The sequence below is a fragment of the Elaeis guineensis genome, chromosome 8 (genome assembly GCF_000442705.2).
Source record: "Elaeis guineensis isolate ETL-2024a chromosome 8, EG11, whole genome shotgun sequence".
In the NCBI taxonomy this organism is placed as follows: domain Eukaryota; kingdom Viridiplantae; phylum Streptophyta; class Magnoliopsida; order Arecales; family Arecaceae; genus Elaeis; species Elaeis guineensis.
The window spans coordinates 12,240,077-12,259,031 of record NC_026000.2 but is presented as its reverse complement, the minus strand read 5'-3'; the positions used below and the strand labels follow the sequence as shown (position 1 = coordinate 12,259,031).

The 18,955-nt window shown below is 38.6% G+C and overlaps 2 protein-coding genes across 4 annotated transcripts; both read right to left on the bottom strand.

Moving 5' to 3' along the window:
* Positions 1-2,662: 2,662 nt before the first annotated feature.
* LOC105050119 (translocase of chloroplast 90, chloroplastic) lies at positions 2,663-10,216 on the bottom strand. Of its 2 annotated transcripts, XM_010930004.4 has the most exons (3): positions 9,962-10,216; positions 7,425-7,540; positions 2,663-5,263 (listed from the first exon to the last, which is right to left on the bottom strand). In XM_010930004.4, exons 2-3 carry the CDS (start codon positions 7,537-7,539, stop codon positions 3,039-3,041), a joined length of 2,340 nt encoding a protein of 779 aa, XP_010928306.1. In that variant the 5' UTR covers position 7,540; positions 9,962-10,216; the 3' UTR covers positions 2,663-3,038. The 2 variants fall into 2 exon arrangements, with proteins under 2 accessions (XP_010928306.1, XP_010928307.1); XM_010930005.4 differs by lacking the exon at positions 7,425-7,540.
* A 2,468-nt stretch (positions 10,217-12,684) lies between these two features.
* LOC105050117 (ubiquitin C-terminal hydrolase 22) lies at positions 12,685-18,113 on the bottom strand. Of its 2 annotated transcripts, none has more exons than XM_010930002.3 (3): positions 16,787-18,113; positions 15,709-15,830; positions 12,685-13,733 (listed from the first exon to the last, which is right to left on the bottom strand). In XM_010930002.3, exons 1-3 carry the CDS (start codon positions 17,722-17,724, stop codon positions 12,970-12,972), a joined length of 1,824 nt encoding a protein of 607 aa, XP_010928304.1. In that variant the 5' UTR covers positions 17,725-18,113; the 3' UTR covers positions 12,685-12,969. The 2 variants fall into 2 exon arrangements, with proteins under 2 accessions (XP_010928304.1, XP_010928305.1); XM_010930003.3 differs by having other exon boundaries at positions 12,685-13,730.
* Between the last annotated feature and the right edge of the window lie 842 nt (positions 18,114-18,955).

Below are 18,955 nucleotides of genomic sequence, written 5' to 3'. Positions count from 1 at the left end.
GGGAATTGTCCGTATGAAAACACATACACATATTGAATTTTTCCTTTTCTTAATCTAATCCAAAATAATCTTGAAGGTTGTCTCACTGCTGCAGCGATAGAACCCCGTAGCCAACTTTGCACCTTGCAGCCTTTAGTTATCTGGCTATCGTCATGTGAATGCAATCTCTTGCCAGTCAACACTAGCTTAAGGTTTAATTAAGCAATTGCTTCTCCGTATATAAAAAATTATGAAGTTGCTTTACCATGTTGTCTGAAATAAATCTCAACCAGTTCGTGATGCTACACAATGCATGGTGGCAGTCAGTCTGTGATTTCATCTGCCGCAACAAATTATGGGCAATACTGATACATACACTACGTGATTATTAAAAAAAAAAAAAAAATGTCATGACCATTAGACCTCATCAGTAATGAAGGGATTCAATTGTTTGGTGACTAACTTGATGCTACCAACTCTAACGACCGCTCTCCAGAACGAGATGATTCTTTTACCCGAGGATTTGTGAGGTCGGATGTTTTGTTTGTCCAAGCGTCCAGCCGATCCTTGTTGGAGGTATTTAAATTTCCAGCCATATTACGTACAGGGTTCGAGATGCAGTAGGGATGTGTGCGCAGCATCATCTCATCCTATGAACGGGTTCCGGATTGTATGACGGTTGCATTCTTACGGCGCACCATTGCTCCTTCAAATTGTACTGCCAGAAGAAATCTTACGCTATATATGGCGCCTTCCAAATTTATTAGTACATGGTGATGAAGCCGTCTTCAGACCAACGGTTAAACATCAATATGCATCGCTTAGCCTCCATGGTTGCAATTTGGGATTTAGCAAACTATTTCATGGATTCTGACAGCTATGGCCTAAAGGCAGTCCGAGTATACCATACTGTTAACATTTGAATTCATGCAATCACATACCCAGAAGGGTATACATGCAAAAAATCCTCATTCTTATTGATTATACTAACATCATTGTGATAGCATAGGTCACAACTCATTCTAATATTTAGGAACCATATCTAGTTTTTGCGAGCATTATCGCACTAGCCATGATAACATATTATATACATACGTCCTTCAAAGGTACGTAGGAGGCAGCTCTTAAATCTCCATTTGCTGGCCAAGGAAAACAAAAGCAAATATAGAATAGGGGCCTTCGGAATAAAAAGTCATCTAGAGTTGTGATGCATTAAATTTTGCATCCTAGATATAAAATTACATTATTAAATATGATGATGGAATTTCTTCTTTCATCAGTTTAAATTATGTAAAATAGGATTTGGTGATTCGTCATGTGCTTGGTGCATTCTATCTAACAACCATCAAAAATTGCCTCAAGGCTCAAGACATATCAAGAACAATCACTCACTCCCATGCTTATGCCCAAATAAGTGGTCCACCATGCTTATGGTGAGATTAGACAGGCAAACAAGGTAGGCCGTCCCTTAACTCCTGCAATTATGGTGGTTTTTGAGACGGAAGAGCGCACTTTTTGATGTATTCCAGTAGCTTGAAACGTTGAGATTTCAAATTTGACACACTTTTTTCCCATTCTTCATTCTACTTCCTCAAGTTCTCTTAATTGATTCCACCTAAGTGAGAGATATTACAAGAATATGTTTGTTAGGCATCCATTCCGCCTCTTAACGAGTATCAAGGGTTTGATGATTTAAAAATAACTACAAGTTGACAATTAAGAGATGGATTTATCTGCTATGCTTAATTACCTGCTTAAAGAAAGTGCTCGGATGTAAAATCTTAGTTGTACTTGGTCTTTAATTTTCTTTCAACTTAATCATTGTGTTGTGTTCAAATAATAGGAGTCTTATTGAAAAAACATAAAATAACAAAAACAAAATCAAAGTGCCAAATAAACTCAAGTAATTAGATGATAAGAATATGCAGAAGTCTTTTCCCCCTTTCTCCTTCATCCTTTTTGCCGCAAACGAGACTAACAAAACACTTGGGGCGTATCGTGAGTCTGCATGAAGAAAACTCAAATTTGTCTCCCAAAGCTAGAAAAAATTCCTTTTTTTTTCTGTTTAGTTTTTATGAGCACCGCACCCTTTTTTTTTTTTCCGATTAGTCCAAGATCACGAGGCCATGGTAATCAACTCAACAAACTGTGAGCATCAATCTGCTCCTCAAGACAATGTCCACACATTTAAGAACATATAGCAACATTTTGGAGGCGAGGAATTGGAGAACTTCGGCATTTAGGAACTCATTCAGATTACCTTGCCGTAACTGATGTGTATTATAACAAGAAGTTGTATAATATCTGCAATTGCACCCTTCAAATTAATAGGGAATTTTTATCAGTCTTACCTATGGTTTGATGTAGCCCCAGATGGATATTTTTTGGAATTTTCCGGTCATTCACCTTGTAACCAAAATCATTTTCTAGTATAATCCATCTAATTTTCTCCCTGTTCAATTCATAAAATCAGTGCTGATATATGAATCTGTTTCCAGCAATGTTAAAACAACCATCCAGAAAATTACGAGATGTTCAGAAGCCCGAGTAAAATTTCTGCTTATAGAGGGCTCATCACCTAGGCATATTGACATTCCTGTAATTTTAGCATTTTAGGTAACCTGATATCACCATTTTCATTAAAAAAAAAAAGGTGCTAGCAGCATATCTGACAACAAAAAAATCCATCAAAGCAAAGAAGATAATGCATTTTGGTGTCGACGCGTTTGCATCTTTAATTACCTCGTGCATGTCTGAGGCATCATCGGCCAAGATCCCCATATAAATAATAGTACACCCCATGCCAAGATAAGTTGTACAGGCTCCAAAAAAAATCTTGAAGAACTTTCTTTGCCTCCAAATTTCATTAGCATATCCAATTGAGCCATCTCACATCACTACTATACATTAAGGGGCCATTTGATGAATTAGAACAGTAGGAGGCATGTCCAACAGGAAAATCCGCACCACTAACTTGTCTCTCAGCATCACAAGAGCATGCCTATTTGTACTTCTATTCTGTCTATTTATCAACTAACAGAAAAACTAATGCTTCTCCATCAGCCTGCAGCATCAGTCGGCCTTCTCCGAAATAAGGCCTGAACTAGTGAAAAAACTGCTATTAGTGCTATCTCAACATGCTCTGAGGTGCTGGTCCTTACAGAAACCTGACCCAGCCTTCTATTGTTCAAATTGGCACTAACAGACATCTTTGTACCATGGCCAACTCTGAAGTCTGACTGAATACTTCCCCCTAGAACCAACTCTTTGTCCAAGGAAAGTACAGTGGTGGCGAGCATCACTTTATCATCCCTAACAGGGTAGTCTCTCCCTCGTATAGTTGCTTCTAAACCTCCTCCATATGCTACCTGACCACAGCCCTCCATCCGCCCAGTGTTCATCGTCAGCAAAAATCTCCTCCCAACTGAAATAGAGTCCTCAAGTTTGGCACCAATGAAGTACACACCACCAAATTTTATCATAGAAAGCCCTCCTCCAGTTGTGTTAAATTGAAAATTTCTAAACCTTGCATCTCCGTGAACAGTATATATTAAATCCTTGCCAGCAGTTTGAATGTCAATTCCTGATTGCAATGTGTGGCCTCTTGGTTCTACGTACTTCACTACAGATTCTGCCTGAATAGCAAATTCTTTCTTATCCTTGCTTACCTGTCCCACTAGTGAAGCCTGGAGATTCTTTTTCACATCCAGAAAAGCCTCCAAATTGATCCCATCAAAACCAACATCATGATCCCAGCCTTGGGGATCCAAAACAGGCCTTGCAAGCCACTTATCATTGCTAAGAAAATATCGGTATCTATAGCTAGGACAACCAGAGTCAAAGCTTGGTGGGACAGTCATATCAGACAATTGCACAACTTCTTGGGAAGCACCATTCTCATAATAATCATTGCCTACAGATGTATCATTGGTAGGAGGCATTCTCTCTCTTCTACTCCTAAGTTCCTCTTTCCACTGCTTCTTCAGAAACAAAGTTTCACGATAGTCCAGCTCATCAAGATATGCATTCCTTTGAGCTCTGGATAATTTTTGAAACTGAGCTTTAGTCAATATACGGATAGGGGGTAGCTGATCATACTCATCCTCATCATTGTCTGAGAGCTCGTCCACCTCATCATCAAAGCCACCACTACTAGATGACGAACGGATGCGAAGAAGTGATGAGAGGAGATGTGGCAGTGAAGGCAGTCTGGTGCTTGTTGGTGTCAGCTGAAAGCTGTCCTGAAATTTTAGAAGGGAGTTTGCATCCCCCAAGACCTTAGTGGCTATGCACAACACCAGAAACTGAGACATCCAGACCTGGCCATTTGGTAGAACCTTTTCACCTTTTGTATTTCTCAGACACATCAGGTGGTTCTCCACCAAAAGGACAGGGATCTCGAGCTGTGAGTTGGAAATTGCTTGGTGTATATAATGCTGCACCAAATATGTACGCTGGTGAACAAATGTTTCAAAGCTCAAAGGGTACCCATCAGGTCCTTCAGGAGGTGGCGAGGAAGAATGAGTCATGACAAGTATGGTGTTGAACCAAATGGATGAACCGAAAACATCAGTTATAAGCTTCAGTAGTGGGTAATCACTGTAGCCCCTGTTGATGGCATCAAGCCGTTCAAAATATAGAACAATGTCTGGTGGAGACTTTCTTATAAACCTTCTCACTGCAAGCATGAGTTCTCTATTTCGACGTTGGTTACCATGTGCAGGCGAAAGGCCTGGCGTATCTATTACTGTAACCTTAATTCCTTTAATACACCCAACAACTTCCTGGATATTATCGGTGGCAGGTACAAATGCATTAGTTGCTGCCTTTTCTTCATCAAAAATTGAATTTATGGTTGCACTCTTGCCTACACCAGTTCTCCCCAGGACAAGAATCTTAAATGAGAAGTCCACAGTGGATCGACCAGCAGCCTCTTGCTCTACTGCTATAGCTTTAGCCTTACTGATCGTCAGACCAGGTCTCTTGACATCTGATTCACCAGCTCGTATCATGCTTGCAAGTTGCAACCTGTATAAAACCTGTGCAACAACAAGATTGCCTGGTGACTGTCCAATCCGATGGACGAGACGCAAAAACTTGATTTGAAGAGCATCAACTTTGCTTAGTGGATCTGCATTCTTATCATCTTCATCATCATATTGCACCAGAGGAGAAGTATCTGCTGTATCAGACTGACTGGCTGGAAGTTCGGTTAGTTGGCTACTGCTGGAATGCGAAGCACCAGAGGATACTGTTCTTTCCATGTTCACCATATCTATTGTACCTGGACACAAAGAACATTACTTGGTAAAGCTGCTAAAGGTGCAAAGAAGTTTAGCATTTGGAACATGGAGATTTAGCAGAGCAGCAAACTTGTTCTGTTATTTGAACAGTTTATGAGACATAGAGCCATAATGGCAAGGTATAACTAATTGATATTTAACATCCATTACATGAATTTTGATTAAATTCATCCTTTTGATGAAATTTTCTATCCAGATTCTTCCATAAAAGAGGGTTCACTTCCCAATCCAGATTCTTACAACATTCACTAGCACAGTGATCTAACTAAATAAGTATTAATATGTTAAGTAATTACAAGAAGCATTAGCCTAGCTACAATGTTGATTATGATTTTACAAATATAAGCTCTTGAAACTTGTATTGTTTTATGGGTTTGAGTTAGGTATGACATATACAAGTTTTGTTTATCACCAACAATTTACACGTAGAAGAATGATTTCTTAGAAAATGTTATTTGGATATGCAGAATATGTTGCCGAAATGTTCCGAACATGTATAGCTATCATGACAAGCCCAGACCTTGTCATATTGATCAGTGCATGTACTTAGCACCGTGCAAAACGATACATGTCATCTGTTTGCACATGTTGATGGTATTCACTCAATAAACAGCAGGACAGTTGGGTCATAGAAAGCGCACAATATCACAGAAGGAGCGTGATAAGAAGGAAATGCTGCAGTAAGAGAACTAGTAAGCTAGAAACAGAAAACTTTAAATAAGTATGGACAAGCTAAGGATTTGCACAAGGTAAAATAAAGAAGATTTCCTCTAACAAGATGGAATGTTTTTGTTCAATTAATAAATTAGTTCCCTGTAAAGAGAAGGAAAAGATTAGTGTGCAAGGGTCTAAAAAGTTGAGGCTTCCATTTCTAGATGAAAATTTTCAAAAAAAAAAAAAAAGGTTTGGAATTTGAAAATCACATATAAACTACAATTCGGCCATTACAAGAATGAAGGATTTATATAAAGTCTAAAAACAGGCTCTCTATGGATTCTTAGGACACAAAAAAATGCATGTGAGCACAATAAGAGGTTGCAAAACAGTTAGGACAAGTGATGCAGCATAGGGTGCAGCTGGCAGGTACTACTATGACTAGCTAAACTATGCCAAGCATCGAAAAAGCCAGTGGATTTGCAAGTGAAGACTGAAACAAACAAATATTTGATTTATTTCCAAACGATGAGTGAGCATGCTAGTGAACAGGACTCCAAGATTTTTGCCAGATTTTCTTATAAATATTCCATTAAGGACAATATCGAATTTTATCCAAATTTCCATATTTGTAGTAGAACAACTCTAGCATGTTTCCTTATTGTGGAGTCCTATTTTGAGTATGATTCTATATCAGGTTTAATGCCTAAATTAGTGTTACAGGATTATGTCCTATCAATATGTGCAGACATTGTAAGGGGTAGCCTTTTGAGACATTAATAAAATTCTTCTTGAAAGAATTTCCTTCACCAAGCGAAGGATTCTTCAATCCAGTTTAATTCTCTTTGCATGTTGATCTTAACCTCGTCAGTCAAACCGCACCTTCTTCCTTTCCCGCTGCATCAGCAAGTTTCAAGTCTTGTCAAGTAATTACTCCTTGATTTTTTGGTGCAAATCAGCACACATTGTTACACCATTAAGCAATTGAAGGTAAAGCAGGCCATAATCAATTGACTTTAAAGCACAGGCTACATATTTTTATAGCTTTAAGCAAATCGACCCACACAACTATATATACCTTTATGCAATCCAAGGCAAAGCAGGCCATGATGAATTGATTTTCAAGCATAGCCCACACTTTTTTCTTGGATGAGCATCTTGCTTATATCATTTACAATGCCATGTGGAATGAATATTCCATTTTCAGTTTGGTACTCCATCACTAAAGTAAATAATTATGTCCCCAAGCAAGGATCACCAAAGATAACCCTTACCAAGGTTAAAACCTCCCTATATGCATGTGCACATGCAAAAACAGGAATATTTATCTGTCATGGAAAGGCTTGAACTCAATATCATGCACATAAATAATCAGGTTCATAGATGTCTAAAGAGGAAACTGATAATACAGCTTTGCAGATGATAATAAGGAACAAGAATAACCGTTCAATAACATGAGATAACTATGTCACTTGAAAAAATAAACACCTTGACTGCCAACATCTCCATCTGGGGACTCCCCATCAAAGACGCTGAAAGGTCTTGCAAACAGAAATGATTTAGAAACCAGTTGGCAAGAAATCCACTTTTTAAAGTTCATCATCCTGTATGAAATGGGGAGAAAATCACTCATATAGTGTAACTTTTCAACAACTACATATCAACAAAATTACTCTTCTATCATGCTGAAAAGAATTTATGAAAGAAAAAAGTAGCTGCTAGCAACATTGCCTCAAAAAGCCCATAAGTTAACAGTCTGCATTTTTTTTTTACTTAGTATTTTGCCAGCAAATTTCTTAAGATATTTATACACTTATTCTTTTACCAAACTCCGCAACATAAATACTTTGTTTTGAAGACCATTGTTAAATTATAACGATATAAAGGTTATATATATATACATGCATACAAACATATATGCAGATAGGCACATAGATAGCAACTGAAAAAATCCATAATGGATAATTTTTTAAATATACATTTGGGACATGCATGTAAACTTGGTCCTTTCAATAATCCAATCATTAATATCTTTGTTTTTCTCTTTGGAGAAGAACAAGCTGTTTTTCCATATCCAAGGTACAGATAGGTCAGGAGAATTTAAAGTTCAACCTCCAACAAGCTAATTAACTACTATAATGGCCTCCAATACCATAATATATTTTTGCAAAGGATGACCAGTAAAAGGTGATGTAGTTTAAGTTTGAAGTGGGTTTAGATTTAAGTATTAGTTTTGGATTTTTGTAGGTTGTTGCTTTTGGGGGACCTAGGAAAGGTTTTCTATTTTCTGTTATTTTTTCTACTTAGTTTAGGGCCTAGTCTTTTTAATGGGTTCTTGAGTCCAGTAGGATTGGTGTCTAGAGTCCTGGTTTAGGTTTAAGTTGCACTAGGAAAGATCCAAATCATTAGGGTTGTGTCTTGGATTTATTGGATGGCTTTTTCTGTGGGGTTCATAGAGATATGAGATTTGATGGCTTTCTCTGTGGGGTTCATAGAGATATGAGATTTGATGGCTTTCTCCATGGGTTTATAGAGATATGAGGTTTGCTAATCACAAATCCTCAATTGTTCAGTGAAAGAACACCCTTCTCTTTTAAGTTGGTCTTATGAATCCGGTCCAAATCTGATAATTATCCATTTAAAGAAAAACAGACCATGACAGGGTCTTATCTATTTCAACAGAGTGCCACAGTTTGTCTCGTATATGCTTTTGGTGATTGCTGAGGATCGAAAGTTATATTAAGAATCTCCTGAACTATTAAAAAAAAAAAGAAGAAAAAAGAAAGAGGGGGATAAAAAAAGAAGACTATTCCCTGCATATCCTCAACAGATTTCCCCTTTCTCCAGCTTTTGTTAATCTACCTAATTTTCCCCATCCTTTGGCACCTTATAATAATATAAAATGAACTTTGCAACGTATATACCATTTCAAGAACATTGGATTAATTATTCCATTATTGATGACAAAATTTCAACAAAATTCCCAGATCAAAGAAGGCAGTGTTGATCAAATTGCAGAAAACTGAATGGTCCACCCATTCTATGATAACAAGTTCATGCAATCTTCAAGGCAGAACCACTTACTGCACCAGTTTGTCATCTGCAATACTAATAACAAAAGTTGAGACACAATGCGTCAGCTCTAAGCCTTTAACAGTTCTCATGTTACTCCTTTTTAAATTTGACATACTAACATTCATTCCCGTCAAAGGTTTCATGTTCTAACAATGAAAAGCTCTTTTAAATTGATCTTAATACTGATTGCAAAATATTGTCCTGAATTGCTTCCGCCCATTGGAAAGCATATAAATTTCCACATTCTCATTACAGTCATCTCTGCCTACTCATTTGCCTGAAACATATAGCTATGTCAAACCTAAGACTGCTGCCACATGTTTTCTCCACTAACATATTTCACAGGCTATCATTCCAAACCATGATGATATTAAGACCAAATCAGTCGCACAGATCAAGTGGCACAAAAACCTAGTGTTTGTACAAAACTAGAAGCATAAGCTGACCATCCTACATCTTTAGTCCTGGTCCACAGTTAATGGGAATTAGTATATCAAACAAAGCAACCAAAGATACCCATGAAGCAGAAGCACCGACAAGTACAGCGTGCTCAGCATACGCATCAGATATCCAGAAAAGAATCAATCTTTATGGCATCTGACCAAGGAAAATCAGTTCTAAAGGTTTTCCATGATCGGAAAGATTCGGGTGTTCAAATAAAACCCATTCTTGAGGTCGTTGGTTTCGGAGAAATATTTGATTCCCTCTTCTTGGTGCATTAGGGCATAGCATGAACAAATTGAAATTCTCAAACAACAAAAAAAAAAAAAAAAAAAAAAAAGCGCAATCTTGAAGCCATTTAATTAAACAGAAGCCATCGCATGGATTTGTTCACGATCACCAAGATTCAAATTCCAAAATATATTTGACACCTAATTTATCCTAAGGATCACACGATCCGAAGCTTACGGTAAAGGAGAAAGAACAAAAGGAGAGACCGGACAAAATACCTTCTCAAGAGGAGAAAATTTGATCGAATCCACCACCGTTCATGGACGAAATCGCTGCTGCCGGCGCAGGAGGAAGATGCTCTCGTTTTGATTGATAGAAGAATACCTCGATAATCTATATACGTCTCAAGGGAAATAAAATACTAGTACCGCACTTGCTTATTGGGAGAAGAGGGGATAAGAGAGAGAAAGTTGGAGGGGATGAGAGGTGAGAGGAAGGCGGCTTCCTTCCTGACCGTCCAACCTCTATAATTTCCTTTTTGTCTGGTCCGACCCCTTTTGATAAGACAATTCAAATGTAGAAAAGACTCAAATCCTAACCCAATGGGGTTAAAATGGTGGGTTTGGACTTTGGAGATACATTTGGTAGAGGATTAATATTTGTTAGATGGACTTTTCTAGCAACTTAGCAACTAAAATCTGTCATAAATAACAGGAAAGGTTTGGTTGAGGATGATAATAAATTCTCATAATTAGTCTTTTACCAAAAAAAAGGCTCATAATTAGTCTCTCACCAAACAATCACGTGTTAGTGATTTCCACTTATTATTTTTTTTTTTTTTTGGTGGTAAGATCCACTTATCTTTTTTAATTATTTATTTATTGCTGATGATGATTTTTATTTTTTTAAAATTAAGATTTGTTCCCATGCTTATGTCTCCTTTTTGTCTGAATCTTGGATGATGCATCGTAATTAAAGTGCTTCAAGAAAGTAATTTACTTGGAACGTGGGACCTGCAATGAGTTGTGCCTGTATAACATATTTGAATTAGACTTTTGAGTTAACTTAGCACTGTTCATCCTACACAATGTTGTATTCCTGCATTGGAAAGTATTCGCAAATAAAATGTTTTTTCCCTGCAGATTAACGGTCTCGGGATCCAACTCAATCATTAGTGCATTGTGATCTTTTGCATCTATGGCCCACATTTAAGGGGAGTGTCAGCAAGTCTTTCAAGAAAATAAAATGGACTGAAAAGCGACTTTTTTTAAATTAAAAAAAAAAGGTGGTGCATGGAATTGCCTATCGAGAATTGAAGAATTGGATGGGTTTAGGCATAAATCAAGTTGGGTTTGGGTTGAAAATCCTGACCTCATTCAGATTCAGATTAGATTTGGCCTAAGATACCGTGGAACCCAACTCAATCCAAACTCAAACCTAGATAAGTATACAATATACCATGTTGTGGCTTCATTTTTTTTAACATCTCACTGGTGTTTGTTCCATTATATAAAATCTGGATCAATATTATACTTGCGGAGTCACATACTACCATTCCTAAATCACTTTATTTTACTTTTTGATATTATTCAAATGATATGGGAGAATTTAACAGGTGACTTGGCTAAATTGATCCAGCAGACCTAACCTAATCCGAACCAATCTGATTTTGAGACTAAGCTCAAAAAAATGTAAGGTTATGCTGGATTTGGGCCGAGAAGATCGAGTTAAAGGTTGACCTTCATCCTGACCTAACCATCCTGTTTCTGCATCTAGTTTAATCCTATTCTTTTTAAAATACTAATACTAGTTTACTGCTTAATAACCTTTTGTTATATTCTCTATATTTCAGTATACAAAACAGAGGAGCAATAATTAAGGAAAACAAGTTTTCTTTTTCTTTTTTCTTGTTTTTTTGTGCGTGCGTGCGTGTGCGTGTGTGAGAGAGGAAGGGAGAAATGATGCCAAACTAATTGCATCAGCTTAATGACTGCCTTCTCTGAAAATATGGGTGATCTTCCCTTGAGAGAAGGATTGGAGCTTGTCCCAAAGGTCTCTGAGGTAACCCAGTCCAAGTTGCACCCTGCTAAGGCGTTTATAACCAGCTTAACCCAAAGTACTCGTCAGGCTGGGCCTGGTACACACTAACCCAGTCCAAGTTGCACCGTGCTAATGCACTGAACGCATAGAAAATAAAACAAAATTAAATAGAATTAAAAAGATGCCTAGATTTTTTTGGTGCCATCCATTATTCTCTTCTAATTCCTTGATCCACTGCCTGATAAGCATTTCTTTCTTCAAAATCATCATTAAGCTTCTTCTGCAGATGAATACAGTTCTCCCTAGGCACAATTTTGTGGATGATCCGAAGAGAAAAAGAACAAAATTTGATTAGCATGCGTAGAAATATTTCCTATGATAAAAAAGCTGGTGCAGAATACCTGTAGAATACCTCAAACCAGTGGCTAACACCATGTTGAAGGTCACTTGATGCCATGTCCTGCAAACTGCAAACAGGGACAACCATCCACAATTATCTTGCAAGACAAATAGTCTGAAATATCACCTGGAATGGATCTAACCGAATGTAGAACCCTCCTTGATACCAGTTTTCCGTCATGTGTCATGTCATCATAGTCTCCTCTTTGGATTAAAAGCATTGGTATTGTACATAGAGAATAGGAAATTAGTAAATTCTTTATGGTTTAACTGGCTAAAAATGAGAGACACCATAAAGGAACAGAAAACTAGTTAAATACTTAATTTAAAATTCCTAGGTGATAATTTTAGCATCAATTCTATCCATCAAGCAGACAGAAATGAGAACTCATTACATCAAATTCTCATAAATGGACAGGCAACGGACCATGTTACCGAACTGCAACAGAGCACATCCAAGCTTGATATAATTTGATGATGTGTGTCAGAAAAAAGTCAAACAAAGAACCATGAACTGCAGTCACAGATTCATAACCAACTAATGGAAACAAGTGTCCAACTGTTGGAAGGAACACCTCAAAAATTTAGGCTTCCTTTAATCTTGAAAGGCAGTTAGAATATACTCCAAAAATATAAGATCTATCACATTTGTCTCGCTGTACTAATGATTGACGACTCATTGGTTAAAAAAAGAAGTCAGATTAAACAAATAACTAAATGTGTCTATTTCACTTGTATAAACTGGTCAAGTATCTCCATAGGCAAACTAGGACTTCAAGATTCAAATCCTTGGCACTCTCTCATTCCAGCAGGAGTATTTTTATGACCACCGTTCCAAAAAGATGATTCAAGAGGCAACCACATTCTGGCTTGCCCTGTAGTAGAGGATTTTTTGTACATAAAACAGCATATATGCCTGTGAAGCTCTCACAATACTTTCACTGACATGAGTGACCCATGCATCATCACATTTATACCACTGATTATTGAGCCGCAGATAAGTTACGTAGTGGCCGCCTTCTAATTTACCACTGTGCGTTAGCACTGCAAATAATTCAAACTCTGAAGCCAGCTCGGTAGATGCATATGAATCATCCCCATCAAAAGCAAATATGCGGTTGCCATATCTAGTCCTCAAGATGGAAGATGAAAGGTATGGGCCCATGTCAAGAGAAAACGGGAAGTGCAAATAGCGGTCAACCTTTCTTGACATATTTCTAATTAAAGAGTGTTCAAATCTCTTAATGTGAAAGCAAGTGACCAATGGAATCTTTCTAATGGACATCTGTTTCAAGGATTCTTGCCTCGCTTGACAGTTTTCACAGAAGAATTTCTGATCAGCTCCTAATTTTTCTGGCCTTGTAAAGTGCTCCAAACATCCCAAGAGGGTAGAAATTCCATAGCTTTGGCTTGTCAATCCTGTGTCACTCTCGCACATTTGAAGTTTAGAAGTAGCCATCTTAACAGGATCCCGGCTAGAATCCAAGTCCAGGGAGATGTCCACACAAGGGTCATAAGTGGTAGATGTGAACCCACAGACAGTACAAGTGACATCAGATCTCAAGATACCAGAGAACACTTTATGAGCAATGCAACAGTCCCCATTGCCTACTGCACAAACATGGTAAGATTAGAAAGTCTGACCAAGGAATTTTTAAACAGGGAACTTCAATTACAATGTATTGATACAGGCATCTTCCATTGAAAAATAATCGGGTGGTTGAAAAATATTTATGGATGGTCAGAATGGTAGACAACGTATCTCTTCTAAGGAATTCCAGATTCATCTGTCAAATGAAGTTGGCAACAGAGATAACATTCATGGTGTGAATGGGATATACTTGTTCCAACAAGCATAAGCTAAAGTCCCATAACATCCATGAATCGGAAAAACTCAATAATACCAGGAGTTCTGCAAGATGCATTGATAATTTCTGAGTTATATGCAACTCCATATAACACAAGGAATGGTTGACCGTATCACATTACTGTGTTGTGCAAAGTTCCTTGATAGCATGAATCGTTTTGGTGGTGTATTTTGTAGAAATTCTAATAGGCATGCAAATGAGAGTACAGGTGTCTGTGGAGATGTCCTGAATTGCTGGTGAACTCAACATTTATAACGAAGTTTCCTACCTCAAAAAGTTGGGAACAGTTCTATGAATTTTTATACGGGTTCATACAACACTACCCTTAGTATGCTCATTTCCAAGTCCAATATTTTTACTTCTTTTAGCTGTCTGGTCCTTCTTTCCTCTATCCTACACATTCAGCAGACATGATGAAAGGAAAACATACGAAGCAATGGTCCACAGTTTTTGGTTTCACTTACAACTATGTAAAATACATTTTTTTTTTTTTTAACAAAAAAAGGCGAACGTCAAGAAAAAGAAGACATGAATACAAGTTAAAATTGTAAGTCAGAGATAGATTTAAGGGACACAACCCTCTCCCCTTAGTTTTATCAATATAAAAGGTTGTCTAGAATCTTAAAAGTTTACATATTTCCAAGTCTAGAGCTATAATGCAGGCAATCTTAATCTGAGTTTGGCTTTATAGTTTCTCCTTAGCCATTTTATTCCTGTCAAGGGCAAAATCCTCCATCAGTCCCTCAATAGAAAATATTAAGTGGAAATTCAGTTTGTAGATTAACTTTTATTTTATAGTAGCCTAATAACGTGTCAACATTGAGAGACTGTAGATTGCAATATCTTCACAGCCCAAGCATATTAATATTGCTAGGGCCATGTGTGTGAGTACATGCGAGAGAAAGAAAGAGGCAACATGGGGCAGAAAATAACTGCTAAAAGTCTATTCTAACTCAACTAAAACTAAATGTGGTCTTAGAAAGGATAATATTATAACCATGCAACCTGATTATTCCATAGCTTTTAAGGTTACTAATCCCTTATGATCAAACTCAGCATGCATGTGTATGGGTAATTAGAACAAAATCTCAGTAATTATCATAAGCTTTAGATTCAACTACAGTTAGCTCCTTAGACTTCCAAACATGATTAAAGTTCGAAATACATGATACCAGCTTGTTACAAACTAAGCTTGGCAAACTGGTTTTCTTATATATTTAACACTAGGACCAGAAGTGCTGAATGATTAACATGGAAGCCATGCATACAGATCAACATGGAATGAGCCTACATGTCATGCTGGAGAGGCCACCTATTTATACTTTCCCAGATATAGTCCTATAATGCCTTATTTTTTAAATGAGATATATGCAGACTATCTCCTGCATGCAAAAAGAAAAAATACAAATTTATAATTAAGTTTTGCATCCTATTTATACATTTTTTCTTATTTGTTGATTCATTACCCTGATAATTGAGTTTTCAATGCCCAGGGCATAGCTTACACTATGAATTAGTTTACTATTAAGTAGATAAACTAACACATACCAAGCAAAATAACTAAGCTTATTAAACCAAGATTGTTAAGTGGATAGCTTTGTTGACATTAGCACTAAGAGCACAGATTAAGATGTCCACTTATTAAATAGTTAAACATATGCCAAAAGCAACAGAAAGGCTGAGAGATGGGTGATAAATAAAGTTTTGAAGCATATTACCATGGCTCTGATGTTTGCATTGATCTTGCTCCTTTTCATGGATCCCATCAAGAATCGAAATGAAAAATTCATGTGCATCCTGCTGTTCATAACTAGCAAGATTTGATGCATGTTGCCACCAACTGTGAACGACAGAGCAATCATTAAAAGGTGATAAATTACCGGTTGTGACATTATAATTTGCTCATTGAAATGCCAAGTGATGTTATAAACATCCAGATATGGAAAAGGGGAAGAAAAAAACACAGAGAATTTGAAGTTTCCAGGTGACACTGCTTATTAGATTAACACCGGTCAGAAGTAGTTCATATTTTTATCATCTGACGGATGTATACAACAGGTTCTGCTACAAGACAAACAGCAAGTTGAGATAGTCCAATCCATCAGATATGTCAAATGTACCATTTAAGGTGTAGACTAATTGTATGAAGTGAGTCAAAAGAAAAAAGGTCATGTTATTATTCAGGATTTTTGACTTGCTAAACAGGTGGTATTTTTGCAGCTGCTCGTGATGTGAACTGTGACATGCCAAGTGTAGAATCTCAAGGGCAGGGTGGGGGTCTACACAAATAAATATAAACAAAGTTTAGTAGCTAATTCTAGAAAGGCAAAGTATATATCAGAAAATATGATAGGACTTTAGCAAAATCGTCCATGCAGATATCTAGTGGATAAAAAAATATAAACAATCAATCATCAATTATAGGTTGATGAAAATCTTCATGAACAACTAGAAAAGCAGGAGTGGATAATTTTCATATAGTATTCCTTGAATTTGTGATCAAGCCATAAAACCAGCACCATTTCGATCAAACAGAGACTAATTTGCTCTCTCTCTCTCTCTCTGACTCTCTGTGTGACTGCGCGTGCTCTTTTGGTACAAACTCTCTCAACTGTACCATTAATTAAAGAAGACATCAGTCGTAAAAAGCCTTCTTTTACTCATACATGCGTGGCCTTCTATCTATCTAATGGCGCGAATAAACCTAATCACCAATCCAGCAACAGTTGAACAAGATCAATATCCTTCCCTCCAACATTTTTTTGAAAAAAAAAAAAAACAAGAAGAGAGATATACCTATAAAGAAAATTGGCGGGGCTGAAAGACTTCCTATCACCAGAGAAAACGGCTGAGTACATTGCATCAAGATCACACGCTAGGCACACATGCGATTCTCGGGCCAGATTCCTCCGCTCAACCACATTGCTTTTCTCTTTAATCCCACCCTTCTTCGTGCTCTTCTGTTGGCAAACGTAGCCGCTGTGCCGATCGCTCAAGAAGTAGTTCCTCAGCAGCGGCGTATGGAGCAGCGCCTGGAGCACCGAGTTCATGAAGCAAGTGTTGCCGAGATTATTGATTCCCTTCAGTCCCCTCGGCAGTGAGGAGGGTGAGGAGGCGGAGGAGGAGGGCGAGGAGGTGGTGGTGGTAGTGGAGTTGGCGGTGGTGGTGGTGGAGGAGGCTGAGGAGCCATTGCCTTCTTGTACGAGCAAAGGGCTCGATCTCCGCCCGATCACCGCCCGCTCCTTCAGATCCGGCGCCCACGGTCGGTACTCCACCCTCCTCCGCTTTGCCCACTTTTCCGCCGCCGGCGGCGGTGGTGGAAGCCGGGAGGACGATAAGGAGGTGAGGGCGATCACGACGGCGGCGTCGAAATCGGGGTCGTAGACCTGATCGCGGCAGGCGGCGCAGAAGAGCTCGGCGCGGTCGACGTCGAGGGCGATCTCGTGGCCGGGGAGGAGGGCGGCGTGGTCGCGGGCGTGGGCGTCGCAAGAGACGGCGGCGCAGGCGAGGCAGGCGTAAAGGCGTGGGCCACGGTGGGCGGCGGCGTGGGGGCAGGAGGCGCAGCGGGGGACCTCGCCAGGGTCGCGGCGGACCTCAGCGCGACCGGGAGGGCGGGGGCGGAGGCAGCGGTGGAGGGAGCGGAGGGAGGTCCCGCCGCCGCCAGCGCGATAGGCCTCGAGGTGGGGGCACGGTGGCGGAAGGCGGAGGGCGCGAGCGGCGGAGGAGGAGGACATGGGAGGCGGATCTGGCCCTGGGGTCGGTGGGGCAAGGGGGAGATAAGACTCATCGGTCGGCTCGGGCCGGACCGGACTCGAAGTCGGAACTCAGTGAGTCACGTAACGCGGAGACCATAAAAAAGAAAGATACTAAAATTCAACGGAAAACGAATATAAAGAGAACAAATAAATTTTTCTTAATAAAAAACAGACCACTGCGGAAAAGATTAACGGAAGACAGGCAATGTTTAATCAAAAAAATAATGAATCGGACAAAATAAAATTATTTTAATAAGCTTGTAATTTTGGGGGAGTGAGTGAGGGAGGGGCCGGGGTGAGTCGACTCGGGAAATAGGAACAACGGGAGGGCGGCTTATCGTCGCTGGACCGAGAGGCAGCGACTGGGGTTCCCTTTATGCTCTGCTGGGTTTGTAAGAGCGAGCACAGCAAAGGTTCATGCCACAGCCAGAGGAGGATCGGCTGTTTGACGCCGAACAGCGGGGAGATGTTGAAGGTTGCATTAACTTCGTCGCACGTGTGAACCATTTTGTCTGCGGACGAAGGGATGGCTGGATTAGGACTTCGGATCTCAATCCACGTAGACCTGCAACCTAAGATGGGCTCCAATAAATGGGGGGTACGTGTCCATATCTGGGTGTTTAGCAGAGAGGATGTCAAATTCTCTGTGCACTACAGGGAGTGTAAGAAATCCGAGATGAAGTGCGCCGCATCATTCGATTTATTAATATAATTATTATTTTTTTATATATATTTAATAAAATTAATTTTTTTATTTAAAAATTTTATATGATGAAAAAATTTTTATTTTTTAAAAGAAATTATGATATTCTATAACTAGAACTGTCAATTTGAATTGAATCCATCGGATTGATCCATCCTACCACGTAAATAGGATGGGTTGGGTTTATATTTTAGCAACCCATTTAAAAACAGATCAAATAATCTACTCCGTTGGGATCGATGAATCGAAACAGATCAGGACGGACTAACTTGTCTCTTTTTATTTATATATCTATATATATTTTTAAAAAAAAATAATATTATTGAAGAGATAATTGATGAAGAAGAGAAAGAAGATGAAGAATTGAATGATAAGGACCACAATAATGATATGGAGGATAATTTTTTGGGACTTTGATTTACTTCTAAATTAGTTTAAAAATTAAAACTTAAAATCTTTTAAGTTTGGATTGTATTAAGTATTTAGTTTAAGTTTGATAATTTTATT